The 12,422-nt window shown below is 42.2% G+C and overlaps 1 protein-coding gene across 3 annotated transcripts in view; it reads right to left on the reverse strand.

Annotated features, from left to right (window-relative positions):
- Nucleotides 1–7,160, reverse strand: part of grik2 (glutamate receptor, ionotropic, kainate 2) — a 239,150-nt gene extending 231,990 nt beyond the window's left edge. Inside the window, exons 1-2 of one of the 3 annotated variants that reach the window (XM_022673602.2) lie at nucleotides 7,075–7,160; nucleotides 3,196–3,650 (exon numbers count right to left, since the gene is read on the reverse strand). In XM_022673602.2, the coding sequence (XP_022529323.1) occupies nucleotides 3,196–3,313 (118 nt within the window). In that variant the 5' untranslated portion in view covers nucleotides 3,314–3,650; nucleotides 7,075–7,160. Of the gene's footprint in view, nucleotides 1–3,195; nucleotides 4,248–7,074 lie in introns of those variants that run through there. The other 2 variants (XM_022673603.2, XM_022673604.2) reach the window with 2 other exon arrangements.
- Between the last annotated feature and the right edge of the window lie 5,262 nt (nucleotides 7,161–12,422).

Genomic DNA, 12,422 nt, shown 5'->3' on the forward strand with positions numbered 1-12,422 from the left:
TCTCATAAAAATTTCTCATCAGATAAGCAGTTCAACAAAGCTTGTCCAACCTAGCAACAGTAGCTATGGCGATGGCGATAGCATGGATAGATCATTTGAAGTACTGGAATTAGCTTAAATTTGCAGTGTTTCTGAACCCTGGTCTTGGAGGCACCCTATTCTGCACAGTTTAGTGGTTACCCTGGTTCTCACAATTGACTTAAATAACTTTAATGAACTGATTATTTCAATGACGTGAAAGTAGGCAAAGCAACAAATGAGCAATATAAAAAAGGGTGCCTCCAGGTCCAGGATTAAGAAACACTGTCCTAAATGAAGGTACAGATACTATGAGCCAAGACAGTTCCATTAAACCACCATAGACACTACAGGGTCCAATGTACGACATAGGTACACAGTCTTTATGAGTTAAACAACAACTAAACAACTCTAAGGACCTGGATGTGGGCCCACTTTAATCACTTGAATATTAGTTTTATAGTTATTTGTTTAGTAATTCAGTTCGTAGCTACCAGATAATGTGTTAATATCCGTATACTGTAATACTGTATCAGCAGTGGCATAAGGGCCCATATGGCTTGAAGTTATTTTATTATGGTCATATTGTTTGATTCAATTCACAACAAGTAAGTTTCCCCTCCTCCTCTCTCTGTTCGCCGCCTGTAGTGCTCGCGTTCCTCAAAGGATGTTGGCCACACTGGATGTCTGTGTCCGATTACAGTAATCCACCTGTAAACACGCAGGCTAACACCGTGCCTGCGCTTCAACACAATGAGCTTGGAGCATGTCTCTCAAACGAGCCACCAAAACCGCCAAAACCGCTCACCATAATGCAACCTCTCATTCCCTAATCGTGTTACGCAGCTGTACTGTAAGTGAGTGCGAGTCTCTGCTTATGTCTCACAGGAGGGAGATGAAAACGTACTGTTATGAAGTGTATACAACTTCCGAACACCTGACGATAAAATAAAACAATGAAACGAAGCAAAAATCCAGACGTTTTAAAAAGGCCCCGCGGCTGATTGTCGACTGTAAGTAAGTAGACCTGGTTTTCTTTGTTGGCAAAAGAACTGGAGGCCTATTAAAATATTTATAGTGACACATGAATCCCGCTTTTCAGGTTTTCTCATCGGATTATTTGTGCATGCGGAATGAGAGCACACCAGCCCAGACCAGTTTGTTACAGCAAACTCTCTATCCCACAGTGGAAAGGCGAGCGCATTGTAAATGAGCCTCAGTGGCCCTGTGCTCGTTTCCATCCCGGCAGCCCCGGTGTTGGTGTTGTGCGCCTCTTAAATCAAACGAGCACTTCACTTCCTGCGATCAGGAAATCGCTTTGACACATCACATAATTAAAGGAAAGTGCAGGCCGTGCTGTAGTCATTCCCCAGGGTGCAGTTCACATCAGATTGATCGCATTGAGTGAGGCCAAAAAAAGGCAAACTTCACACAGGTCTACCTCTAACGTAGAAGAACAGCGCTTCATGTCATGTCATTATAACAGCCTGATGTTTGCACAAGGCCCTTTCTCACCGTTCCTTCCATCCCTACTGACCCCACTGTCCCCACCATCCACACCATCCCCTCTCAGATAGGTCATTATTCTGCATCTTCTATATCTTCCACAGTGTAAACCAGATCAGAAGTGTGAACTCTCCTTGTGCCTCACGAAACACACACACAGCTTTTCCTTTGAGTGTGTTTCTGTGCTAGAGAGGTGAGGGTGAGCTCAGCTGGAACCAAAGCTTTCTTCAAAACGGTTGCTAATAGCAACATGCAAGCTGAAAAGCCGGTGTAAAAAGGAAAGAGAGCGAAAGAGAGAGATAGAGAGAGAAAGAGAAGAAACACTGCACTTTAAACAAACACCAACAGCCAATGGTGTTGAATTAATCAAACGGGCCCTGAAATATTTAAATCCAGCCGCTCGCCGACAAAGGGTAGATGTGTAGATGACTATTCAGATGTCCATTTTTTTCCAGACACTTTTAAACATAAGTGAGACTGAGCATCACTTGAACGGACATTATGAGAGTCACATGAGAGTCATGAGCTATAATGAGACTACTGGCTTTAATTATGATGCAGTTCCATTGAATATGCTTTTTTTAGGGTGGTTTGTCTCACAGGCCTTAAATACACTCCATGAATTTTCTTTTCATTAATGATTGGCTATTTTTAGTTTACTAAATCTAATACATTTGAACACAGCAGCTGTCCTTCACATTGTGTCAAACTGTAATGATTAATGGGGCAATAGGAATGCTCCAAAATTATTCCATATTAATGATACTCTTCCATTGAGGATCAGATTCCAAGACAGGAATTAAGCATAGTTGTAGACTATATTTGACTTTTAATAGAAAATCTCCATACAAAAAGCTTTGTTGTCTTAAACTAGGCCTAAATCTGGTCTGGGAAAACTGCCCATTAAAGTCATGTGAGTGATTGAGAAGAATACTTTTTACTTCTCCTGTGAAGTTACTATTTTTCTATTGGCAGGGGCAATATTCAGGGAAATTAGGAAAAGGGTTTAAGCTGCCTTTGGGAAAGTCAGTGGCTGTAGAATTGTGCAAAACACTCTATCTATCTATCTATAAATATATACATGTTGTCGTTGTCCAAAAAAAAAAGCAAGGCATCTCTAAAATGTCAACTTCAATTTCAAGTAATTTTAGAGCATTTCTTCTGACCTATTCAATATGATTTTTTTTTCGACACAATGTGAAGCATATCTGCTGTGTGTTCAAATAAAGTAACAAACTAAAGTAGAGAAAAAGACAGACTGTCTTACTGACTGACTGACATATTGATTAAATGATTGATAGGCCACAGTGATAGTGATTTACACAGTGTAATGAAGCATCATGTTATGGTCTATCCACATCAGTAGATCCCTCCACTATACAACTCATACAACTCCAAAATATCTCAGCACAGGAATCTACCAAGAAGTGTTGTTTTTTGCAGACGCATGTGCGACCCTCGTCCTCGGGGTGTGTGCATGCATGTGGAAAGGCAGGCTGATAGTAAAGAGAAGTGAGTGAGAAAGAGAGAGAGAGACTCAGTCACAGCAGCAACACGTGAACCCTGGAGTGCACAAAAACAACTATGGCGCCCAAAACAACTCGCCTTTATTTTCAATGACTGGGGTAAAAAAAAAAAAAGAAGAGGGAGAAAAAGGAGTATCGCTCTTACCGAATCTCAAAACGTGCGGCATTCCTCGAGAATATCCCACACATAAGAGAAGCAGCAGCAGAAGCCTGACACAGCACCTGAATCTGGCATGAGTTATGAGCGGGGAGGTAATCTTCATGATGCCTGCGGATGAAAACAGAAGAACGGACAGGTCTTTTGTTGTCTTTTTTTGTTGTTGATGTTGTCGTTGTTGTTGTTTTCTTGCTGTTGTTTTGTTTTTGTTTTTTTAATTCCCTTTGGATCGTTGTAGAAAGGCTCCCCCCGGATCGTGCGGTGTGCAGGACGGGATGATCACGGCATGGTCGCGGCTCCGGCCGCCAGCCTCCTCTGCGTGTCCGTCTCAATGCGCCGAGCAGCAGCCTGAGCCTGAGCCTTCCGCCTGAGCGAGCGCCGGGGCGTCCATGTTAGTAGACGGGAGGCATCCGGGCCAAATCCATCCACGACAAGGAGGAAGCCTGGAAGAAAGGATGAGGAGAAGGAGGAGGTAGAAGGGGAAGAGGAGGAGGAGAGGAGGAAGAGAGGAGGAGGAAGAGGAGGTGATCAGAGGATCTCAAGCTCTCGAGCTGGATGGGTTTCTAGGTGCTGAAGGACGGGAGAACCGGATCGAGCCTATGGCCGACTGACTGACCAATAACCGACCGAGCGACCAACCAACCGAGCGAGCGAGACACCACGGAGCCGCGCGCACGCAGGGAGCCACGCACTGGAGCTTTCCGAGCTTTCCGCCGGCGTTTCTACCGCACTGCTGCGCAGAGACTGACGTCGAGAGAGCGAGTAAAAAAACGAGAGAGAGAGACAGAGGCTAGAGAAAAAGAGAGAGAGAGAGAAAGAGAAATAGAAGGAGAGGGCGCGCGAGAAAAAAAAGAGAGAGAAAGATAGATAGATAGATGGATAGATAGATACAGAGAGAGAAAGACAGACAGAGTGTGTGTATGTGTGTGTGTGTGTGTGTGTGTGTGTATGTATGTATGTATCTGTAAGAATGAGAGAAAGACGATGGTCGTGTTTGGCAGGGGGTCGCTGACCGCGCATCGATCCCCCTCCGTATAAATCAGCGGCGCCCAAACAACTACCGCTCACGGCTTTCCTTCCGTAATTTCACAGATTTCTTCTCATCTATCTACTGATAGCATCAGATGCGACCCCACTACAAACCCACCCTCACACCCCCACCCCTTCCACTGCGTTCAGCGTGGAGTTGTTGAAAAGCAAAAAAATAATAAATAAAACAAATAAAAACACGAAAAAATATATAAAATGTGAAATTTGCAAAAGCTTTTCCCCAAGCGCCACGAAATAGCCATCAGAATATGATAAAAGCACGTTATGCTGTGTTATAGTATGTTAAAACAGTTTGTAGCGGTTTTTATCTTAGTGCTCTTTCTCTATACAGATGTGCTCTACATGCTGTCTCACAGGACGGGCACATCTGTATTGGGAAATTATAAAATGACAAAAAAAAAATCTAAATGAGTTTATGGTGAAGTTTGTATGAAAAAGTGGTTCCGAGAGAGTCAAAATATTTTGTACAAATTATTGGAACCATACATGGCTGTATGTTGTGTGTAAATGTACCCTCAAAGCTACGACATGACATAACCCTTTAGGTCAAACTATGTTTCTTAAAAGTATAAGGAAAAAAAACAATTCAAATCAAATCAAGTATGTATCTAAACTAAGCTACTAATAGGCTACTGAAGACGTACCATTCAGGGATCAACCTCCCTAGTGACAGTTAAGTTTTGTACTATTTTGTTTCTGACAGTGTAATTTACAGTACGCTCATTTACATACAGGCCTTGGAAAAAAAACTCAGTCTCCGTTCTGGACGCATGTTTTCGTTGTTTTTGCGTGCTTCTGTGATTGTACCGATGAACCGCACATTTTAGTCCTATTTTAGGTGGCGACATCTGGCTGATATTTCTTGCTTCCTCCCCCCTGTTTTTATTACTTGCTTTAATATTTGTTTAACACACTATTATATATACTACCCTCAGGTCATTGCAGTAATGTTTCTAACCACGCAAACAAAATTATAAACCAATGTCTGGATGAGCTTACTTTACTTTGCGTAATGTCAAGCTTCAGTTCTATTTCCTCAGCTTTAGGCCTCCACATACTGATATCCAATAGACACTTTCTGTATCACCGAGCTGTCACTCTGCATTTTCCACCCTGGCTGTTGTTGGTGATGTGATGTGGGAGTGTGGGCATCCCGAGATTTTACTGTAGTCTGTACACAACAGGACCAGCCTACTTCGCGCCTCTTGCGTTGGTACGGCAGTGGGTGTATTTCAGCACCGCGGACAGCGGCAGCACGACAGAGCGGCCTTATATACCGGCAGATACACACTGTTCCTCACATCGCTCTACTTTCACTGCTGCGCCAAATGTGCTCAACGTGAAGACAGTCTGTCGCTCATTAACACAAGTCAGGCTGCTTTCTACACGGAGGCCTGCGGTTCAGCAAAGCAGTTTTAAGTGAGGGTTTTTCTGAGCTTCACTTAATGGGGCTTTTTCTAATTTTAGTGAAGTCAAACACCATTAAGACAGTACTTATTTATATTGATATATTAATATATTAGCTAACACTGGGGGTTGAGGACTGGCTTATTGAAGGGTGATCTCATTCATCTTGGAATTGTATTTATTTGGATTTTAAAATAGAAGTTGGAACAATGAAGCAGATAAAAGTTCATTACTCAAAATAAACAAGCTCCCTTATCCACGTTTCTGTCTTCAGTTTATCGTGACAATAAACTTTTTTTTCTTTTTCTTTAATGCATTCATCTTTTTTCTAAACAAAATTGCAAAAAATACTCTAATGAAATCCAAATAAACATAATGCCAAAAGACAAAATAGAGATCACTCCTCAAAAAGCCTTCAGATTAAAATCCTAAAAAAAAAAAAGAAACAGAAAACACGATCCTGACAATAACGGCTCCAAGCAGAATCTCTCTTCTGTCCACAGGCAGCGCGTCTGCTGGAGCTACATAAATTATCATCTCTTTTTTGGGGTTGAGCACTAGCGCACAATCTCTCATCCTCATCCTGTACTGGTTTAGTGCACCCCTCCCCTCCTCTCCACCCAATCCCACCCACACAACCACCCCCCAAAACCAACCAAAATCAATAACCACCAACCCAATTAAAAGGTCGGGTTAAAAACGCACGTTTCGGAGTTTCTTGCTTTAAGGTTTGAAGCTGGTCTGTTAAAGCTCAGAACTTGGAGATGGATGCCTGGATACATATCTTTTTATAGGCTTATTTATTCTTACTGTAAACTCAGTATGAACATTTTTGGAGGCTACACTTAGATACTACTCTACTTTAGGTTACCTGTGAATAGTTTCTAAATCAGATACGGTTCTTATTCTTACTGTCTGTTTTTTTTTTTAAGAATATAAGTAGAATATATGCTTTAAATGTTCCTCTCATATTTTCTCTCAGTGCAGACCCCTCCTCTGTGGTCGTGCTCGGGTGGGATTCGCTTTAATCTAAGAGGAGATTTTGCGCAGAGACTGAGGGTCACATCTCAATATGCTTTAATAACTCCCCGTCCTAACCCTCCCAGATATTGAAGATGGCCTCATGGGAAAACGCGCGCACCCACCCCCACGACACGCACCCACACGCACGCACACACGCGCGCGCCCGTATTTTATGAAGTTTAAGTCGGATATAATGGATCGCTCTCGCGGCGGATCCGTCTGCGCGGTTCGGGACGCAGCCCGAGCCACAAGTTGACGGATTCTCCAGCGGTTTCTAGACTCGTAGCCTATTTAAAGCAGTTTGTGCTCCGTTTCCGGCTCTCCGCGCTCCTGCACGGCTTTAAATTAGTCCCGAAAATAAATAAAAAGCAGAAGAAACAGCCTTACCTCAGCGGGGAGAAGCAGCGCGAGCCGAAGAGCTGAAGCGACAGAAGAACCGGGGAAACTAGTTGGGCTGTTGGAGGGAACGGCGGAGCAGCAGCGGCTCCGTCAGACAGCGCGGAGGAGACACGCCCCCTGTCGGACAATCGTGGCACTGCTTAAAGTCACACGCGGCACGGCGGCTCGGGGGTGCCACACCACAGTATATACACTCCAAAAGTAGCAACAAAAATTATTTTAAAACCCTAAACGTCTACGTCAAGATATTTTCTGTGTTGTGTGTACAATGTAACATTTAGAAAACATCTTGAAACCGTGAAACACATTCATATTGATCTGCTCCTTGATTTTAAAGCTATAAACTTTTACATTCAAATCAGGAGAATTTCTTTTTTCTTTATGATCCTCTATATCTTTCCTTACAATAACTATGATGCTTCCCTTTAAAATAAAATAGAAAACTGTATGTAAGATACGTTTTCGTCATTTTCTATTAGGATCTGTTTCCTTCAGTTCAGATACCCAGTATTAATGGAGTGTTCCCAGAATCCTTGTGACCAAGGCTGGAACACCCCCTGGACAAGGTGCCAGTCCGTCACAGGGTAACGCACACACTGATCAAGCTAGCGTGCCTGTGATTGGAAGGCACGAGGAAACCCAAACGAAGATCCAAAGGAATCTCGTGCATGCACAGGCTAGGAATGCATTTAATATTTAGTAATCAAAATTATTCCGCAGAAAAGACTTAGTGAAAAAAAAAGAATATATGAAAAGAGCTAACATTAAAAAAAAACAAAAATGGATGTTTTCTTTGAACAGCAAGACAAAATATATTTAGTTGTTTCATTTATGCAATTGTGGAGAAAGTAACAAAATTGATGAAAACCTGCTTTAAAAAAAAGAAAATGAAATATGTTTGGCCTTCAATCAACTGTTGCATTATATTTGGATTCAGTTTGGGATGACATTTCCATTTTGATGAATCCCCTTTTATAGACAGTGACTGGAACAGGGATTAAGCTTACAGTATTGGACCCCTGGAGCAGTGCAATGGAAGCATTACCTGCTTTGCCACCATGACCGCCCCCCCCCCCCCCCCCCCTATTTATTGATTCATTCTTTGGTCAAAAGATTGATTTATTGATTTTTATTTGGGTGGTTAGTTAGTATGTATTTACTTTAGTTAGTAACAATCTTAGAAATAAAGGTGCTACAAGGGTTTTTTTGAGTGACACAATAGAAGAACCACTTTGAGCTCCACAAAGAAGCATTTTGTAAAAGAGATGTGAGTCTAAAGAACCTTTTAAAGGTTTGGAAATTGGTTCTAAACCAGTTTAAAGTTCTTCTCATGCTTTAATTGCCTCACTCAAATGATGCTTTCCATCACATTTATTTATAAGAGTGTTGTTTGTTAGTAATAAAAGTTTATCAGTGAGTGTGAGTGTGTGCGTATGTGTATGTGTGTGGTTGAGAGTGAAAGAGAGAGGAGAGAGAGAAAGATAGAGGAAAAATATTACCTGAGAAAGATAGGCCATGAGAGAGAGAGAGAGAGAGAGAGAGAGAGAGAAAGAGAGAGAGAGAGACTCCTACTGCCTCCCCCATCTCTTTAATTACAGTCAGTCTTCCATATCGGAGAGGAAATTAATTATTCCCCTAATCTGCTGGAGGAAGTAATACCAACCTGCAGCAACACACAACACACAACACACACACACAGCCTGAGCAGCAAACAGCATCTCACACACACACATACACAGGAATGAAAAGTGGACACAAACACCTACAGTACAGCAAAGCCTGGTAACTACCGCAGTGTGTGGTGTGTCCAGTGTGTTTAGTGAAAGTGTCACAATCATTGTGTTGTAAATGAGACACTTACTGTTCATCTGATTCCGACGTGTTGTTGAGGCGTGCTGGTGGAGGACAGGCTATGTAATTGCTATGGCACTCATCAGTTTCATCAGAATGAGTTCTGCATTGTTGGTGGTCATAATGTAAAATTGGTTTGCTTGAATAAAAGCTAAGTTGATTAATAATCAATCTGCTTCTGATTAAATAATACAATATTAAGTCATGGGCTTGTTAGAATGAATTGACTAACGTATGAAACACCACGCTGTGATCTTCGCAGAAGTATGTCATTAAAATAAACAGAGACAATGCCGAGAGTGGTCTGCCTTTCTTTCAGTCTGAGGTCTAATTTCCAGCTGAAATACTTTGTGTCCAGGACGGTTATTTATATGACACCCCCATTAAGACCTTTCAACTGCTTTTGACGTGGAGGAGCTTTAATAAGGTCTTTCAGCAGCGAGCTCCTCTGAAGTTTGGTCTCTAATGAGCCCTTGGTCTTCCCCATTGTCCCGGATGAAGACAGAGGTGGAGCACCGTACAGGCTTGATCAGCCCTCGCTCTCAGAGCCTGTCATGCTTCTCGCTGGAATGTGTCTCCTTAACGTTACTGTGGAAACCTTCGTGCTGGTGTGAGAGACAGGTCTTTAGAAGGCCGTCCTGATTCCACACACGGCTGCTTCGCACATACATACTGCAACTTCACGGTCTGATCAATAAGAGACATAACTCTTCTATTCTTACCATGTTCTGTGCTCTTAAACATAAAGGTTCCTAAATGGCGCTCAGCTAGGCTTGGATGTATAGATTGGAGTTTAATTGGTGTAGAAACCTTTACAGTATGTGGAGTTTTCACAGCTATTTTATTAGCAGACACCAGACAGAGTCAAGCTGAACAGATGACACTTCTCACACCTACTATAGTTTGTTTGCTCCGCTCTGAACCAGTTTGAACAGGTTTGTAAACTTGGAATGTTTTGGTTTGTTTCACATAGGGGAAAAAATATCTAAGCACACCTAAATGTGTCACAACAAACCAGGTTATACAATTCTCCCAGTTCGAATGATTCGTAATGGTGCTTCACCATCAGCAGCAGGAGCCTGAGAGAGCACAATTGGAAATGTTCTCTCTGGATGGGTATATGATGATCTCTCCTCCTACCCTTACAGTTACAATACTGGTAGACACTAGCGTCTTTTGACTATGTATCAAAGCTGGGGATCCTGCACTTTCTTTCAAGTGCGCTGGCTGCCTAGCATTGCTGCATTGGCAACCGTTTCAAAAAGAGGCAGTTGCTGAATTGATAGTTGGGTCAAATCAAGGTTGGATTAAGTTCTCACCACAAATAAACCTCAGAAGAGTTTGTTTGTGACCAGACCAAGACCAGTCTGATTAAAGCGGACTAAATAGTGTGGAGGAAAAAACAGCCTTATTCTCCATTTGTTTAGATTCTATGAAAATAGTAAGAATTGAAAAGTACTTGTGTAAGGTCCTGGCCCTGTTTCCTGTCTGTCCTCGTGCCTGTGTTGTCCCACGTGACCCGTGCCCCTGTGTTCTGCCTGTGTTTTTCCACTCACCTGTGTTCTTTTGTTACTCCGCCCCTTCGTCCCAGGTGTTTCATGTTTCCTGTGTGTGTGCACCTCTATTTAAGGTCCGTGTTCCATTTCCCCGGTGTCGATCCTTGTACGTTTTTACGTCTGTTAGTGGTCCATGTATTCCCCAGTTTCCTCAGCCTTGTTTTCAGTTTATTCCATGTTTATTTTGTATTTGTTGTCTGTTTTGTAATAAATCCCCTTTTGTTTGCAATTGCGTCCGCCTCCTCGTCTTCCCTGCACCTCCACCCTGACAACTTGTTTCAACCTAATTTCTTTTTGGCTGTCTAGAGTTTTTGTGTTTGTGAATTTATTGTTCTGTGAATTAAACCACTGCATTAAACGTTATTGTAAGCAATGCATTATAATTTTGTTTTAAATCATTTTAATTTTAATCTCCTGGGTATGAAACACATTTTATCCCTGGTGCAAGATTGGGAACAATTATAATGTCACATATATTAACCTTTTAAAACATATATTTTGCACATGTGACATTTGAGTTATCATTTGATTAAAGAGCTTGCATTAAGGCTCTTTGATTTAGGCACTGATCAATGTGCTTTAATAACATCTCTGCTGAAAAAAATACAGCTTAATGTCAACTTTTGCTGGTAGCTGGTTTCAGATGGTCTAAGCTGGACTTCGACGGAGGAGGTGGTTGAAATGCTGGAAAATCTAGGAAAAAGCACACTTTGTGTTGTTAAGGTAGTTGGTTAACCTCCTCTATGATCTACTTGGCTAACCAGAGGGTTGGTACCAAACTGAACCATATCGAACATTGGCTTATTTTACATCTATTCTTATAAGAGTTCTGCTAATGCTTGTAACACTCATCACAGCTGCACTCCTCTTTCTCTTCTCTCTCTCTCTCTCTCTTTCTCTCTCTCTCCCATATATACACACACACTCTCAAACACACATGCAGACACATGTGAGGATAATCATTGTAAAGTTTTAATGACTGCTAATTGCTTTTTCCTGTTCGAGATCCTTAGACGAACATTATATACTCCCCAGCGATCAGCAGACTGTCAAAGCTTGCTAACTATCTCTCAGAAACATCAGGGGATGGAAGACGGCATACCAGACAGTTCCCAGCCTGAATAGCACGCTGAAAAAAAGGCATCATACTCCAACACAGGGCATCACACTGATGCAATTCTATTATAATTCTTGCCCTTGCTTTTATCATTCAGGTCATGCGGTGGACAGGACGCAGCACGAGAACGGGCTGAGCCATCATGGACGGAGTCCGAGACTTGGTTATGCACCGATGCACAGAGACCACTAACCAGTTCCATCGATATCAGCCCTGCATGTGGATACACTACTGCGTGTGCCTCGCAGCACCTTACCCTGCTTTCAGGGCTGATGCAACCAGCAGCACCTGCAGGGAGTTGACTGCAAATCGAACATTTTAACTTCAACCTCAGATACATGTTAAGAGTTCTGAAAGTAGGAACGAAGGCAGAGGTCTTTCAAAAACTTGCTTCAGCCCTTTCACCAGCAGGAACTCCGGCTATTGTATCCAGCTGATGTAGCGACTCTGACAACAGCATGGAAGAAGGGAGGCTTGGGATGGGATTTGGGATGTGTTTCATAATTTGTTAAGATGCTTTTTACCTTGGTGAACATAGTTAGTAGCGTGGTGAGGGAAGTCAGTCTGAACTATGATGCAAACCCAAGTACAAAAAACAGCTTCAGAGAAGGTCTGCATGCGTCACACTGAGCCAAAGAGTTTCTATTTACTGAAGTTTTAAAAGAGGTTCTACGTCTTAGCAACAGCAAAATCAGTTTAAGAAGATGTACAATCCTTGTACAATACAGTAAAAGAATCATTTCAAAAGACAACCAATCATTTAAGCAGTCTGCAATTTGTTCTTTGAGCTGTCATGGTCCACTGCGTGTAAT

The sequence above is a fragment of the Astyanax mexicanus genome, chromosome 6 (assembly GCF_023375975.1).
Source record: "Astyanax mexicanus isolate ESR-SI-001 chromosome 6, AstMex3_surface, whole genome shotgun sequence".
NCBI lineage: Eukaryota > Metazoa > Chordata > Actinopteri > Characiformes > Acestrorhamphidae > Astyanax > Astyanax mexicanus.